The sequence below is a fragment of the Clupea harengus genome, chromosome 18 (assembly GCF_900700415.2).
Source record: "Clupea harengus chromosome 18, Ch_v2.0.2, whole genome shotgun sequence".
NCBI lineage: Eukaryota > Metazoa > Chordata > Actinopteri > Clupeiformes > Clupeidae > Clupea > Clupea harengus.
In genome coordinates, this window is record NC_045169.1 from 16,807,996 (window position 1) to 16,810,495 (window position 2,500).

The window sequence follows — 2,500 nt, forward strand, 5'->3', positions numbered from 1 at the left end:
TGGGAAATACTGAGAGAGCTGGGAGATTTTGTGTGTCAGTATGACAATAGGCTGAAACAGATGGCTAAAATATGTGGTTGTGTGTGTGTGTGTGTGTGTATGTATGTGTGTTTGTGTGTGTGTTTGTGTGTGTGTGTGTGTGTGTGTGTGTGTGTGTATGTATTTGTGTGTGCGTGTATGTATGTGTGTGTGTGTGTTTATGTGTGGTTAAGACACAATACACTGGGAAGTCTACATGTGTGGCGTGTCCATGGTGTTGTGAGAACTGTGAATAGATAGGTGTGGTTTTGGCTCTCAGGAGAATGTGTGGAAGTCTAGGGGATCTGCTTGAAATCTGCACAGACTTGTGAATGAAAGTGTGTGTGTGTGTGTGTTTGTGTGTGTATGTGTGTGTGTGTGTGTGTGTGTGTGTGTGTGTGTTCACTTCATACCTTTTCCTGACGGATCAGCTTTCTCCAGCACCACTCGTAATCCATCAAGGTTGGAGATGGGCACACCCAGATCCAGAATTTCTGTTTCTCCACTCTGCAACACACACACACACACACACACACACACACACACACACACACACACACACACACACACACACACACACACACACACACACACACACATTTAGCATATTTATTTTCACATGCCATCTGGACATCAGGGAAAGAGACTGTTTCAGTGAATGCACTAGATGTAGATCTTTTATCTTTCATACTCAAAAGCACACTCAGTCACACACACACTGACTCTCTCAAACAGAGGCCATGTGTGTGTGTGTGTGTGTGTGTGTGTGTGTGTGTGTGTGTGTGTGTGTGTGTGTGTGTGTGTGTGTGTGCTAGGCCAAGTATCTCCCAAACATCCTTTTACAGACAGAGCCACACCTTTGACACCTGCACTCACACATCACCCATATGGATACACACATGCTAAATCACTCTGCCAGATGTACTTTTGCACACACACACACACACACACACACACACACACACACACACACACACACACACACACACACACACACACACACACACACACACACACACATTCTCTCTTACACACACACACACACACATTCTCTCTTACACACACATACACATACACACACACTCCGGTGGGGAGCTCATATGTGGTATGGGGTGCAGCTGTGTATGGGTGCTGCTGGAGTCTGCCTGACCACATAACAGATATAACCTCCAAAACATCATCATGGGAGGCCCTCTGGTCAGGCTTCTCTCTCTCGCTCGCTTTTGCCTTTTTATTTAAGACCAGGGTTTATTTTTAACCTCTTTCACCACCAGCTCAGTTGGGTTATTTTGAGACACTGGAGAGAGGAGAATACACGCATACGCACACACACACACACACACACACACAGCCACATGCCACCACACCCTATGACATCACCATCTCCATTCCAACTGCTGCTGGCTAACCACAATGATGAGGGGCATAAGTGTGTGTGTGTGTGTGTGTGTGTGTGTGTGTGTGTGTGTGTGTGTGTGTGAGAGAGGTAGGGTAAAGAGGGAGATGGAAGTGGGCAGAACATAGGAACCTCTAACAGGTGTTGCCATGGCGAGCGTGACTTACGACTCTGGCCACTAGGTCGGCGAGGCGGAGGCCGTACTTGGCGACAACAGGGCGAAGCACCTCGCTGACGGGCTTGGTGGGTTTGGCTTTCAGTCCCACCGAACGGTTGATGGGAATCAGATCCAACCTTGAGAGAGAAAAAAGAGAGAAAGAGAGAGAGACAGAGATTTAACACTTAAAAAAAGTCAAAATACATATAACCACGAGGCTTGCAAAAAAAAAGTGAGAGGGAGAGAGAGAGAGGTAGTAACCTAGAGAGAGAACAGAAGTACAGAAGACAGGGAAGTACTGGGCAACATGGAAGCGCAAAGAGATGATGGCAGTCCCTACACAGTACTAATGGTGTTGCTATGGCAGCCCCAACACAGTACTAATGGTGTTGCTATGGCAGCCCCTACACAGTACTCATGGTGTTGCTAAGGCAGCCCCTACACAGTACTCATAGTGTTGCTATGGCAGACCCTACACAGTACTCATGGTGTTGCTATGGCAGCCCCTACACAGTACTAATGGTGTTGCTATGGCAGCCCCTACACAGTAGTCATAGTGTTGCTATGGCAGACCCTACACAGTACTAATGGTGTTGCTATGGCAGCCCCTACACAGTACACAGTACACAGTACAGCAGAGTAGGGTGGTGATGGCAAAATACCACCAAGACTCATATACATAAAAGTAAACACACACACAAAGAAGGCATAATTACCTGAATAAAGTGCGTCTCTCCAGCCTGAGGTCTCTGGAGCAGAGCGTGACGCTGTCCTGATCCAGTACCAGAGGCTAGAAGAAGAAGAAGAAGAGCACAACATTACTCTTCACTGTAACAGCATCTGTATCTAGATGGACAGAAAGAAAGAAAGAATGAATAAAAGAAAGAGAGACAGAAAGAAAGAAAGACTGAAAGAAAGAAAGAAAGACA

At 46.5% G+C, this 2,500-nt stretch overlaps 1 protein-coding gene across 2 annotated transcripts in view; it reads right to left on the reverse strand.

Moving 5' to 3' along the window:
• rgs12a (regulator of G protein signaling 12a) overlaps positions 1–2,500 on the reverse strand; it is a 37,142-nt gene that overhangs the window by 8,599 nt on the left and 26,043 nt on the right. For both annotated transcript variants that reach the window (XM_042710363.1, XM_031584800.2), the window contains 3 exons: positions 2,288–2,361; positions 1,582–1,708; positions 432–525 (listed from right to left, as the gene is read on the reverse strand). In XM_042710363.1, coding sequence (XP_042566297.1) covers positions 432–525; positions 1,582–1,708; positions 2,288–2,361 — 295 coding nt within the window. The remainder of the gene's footprint in view (positions 1–431; positions 526–1,581; positions 1,709–2,287; positions 2,362–2,500) is intronic.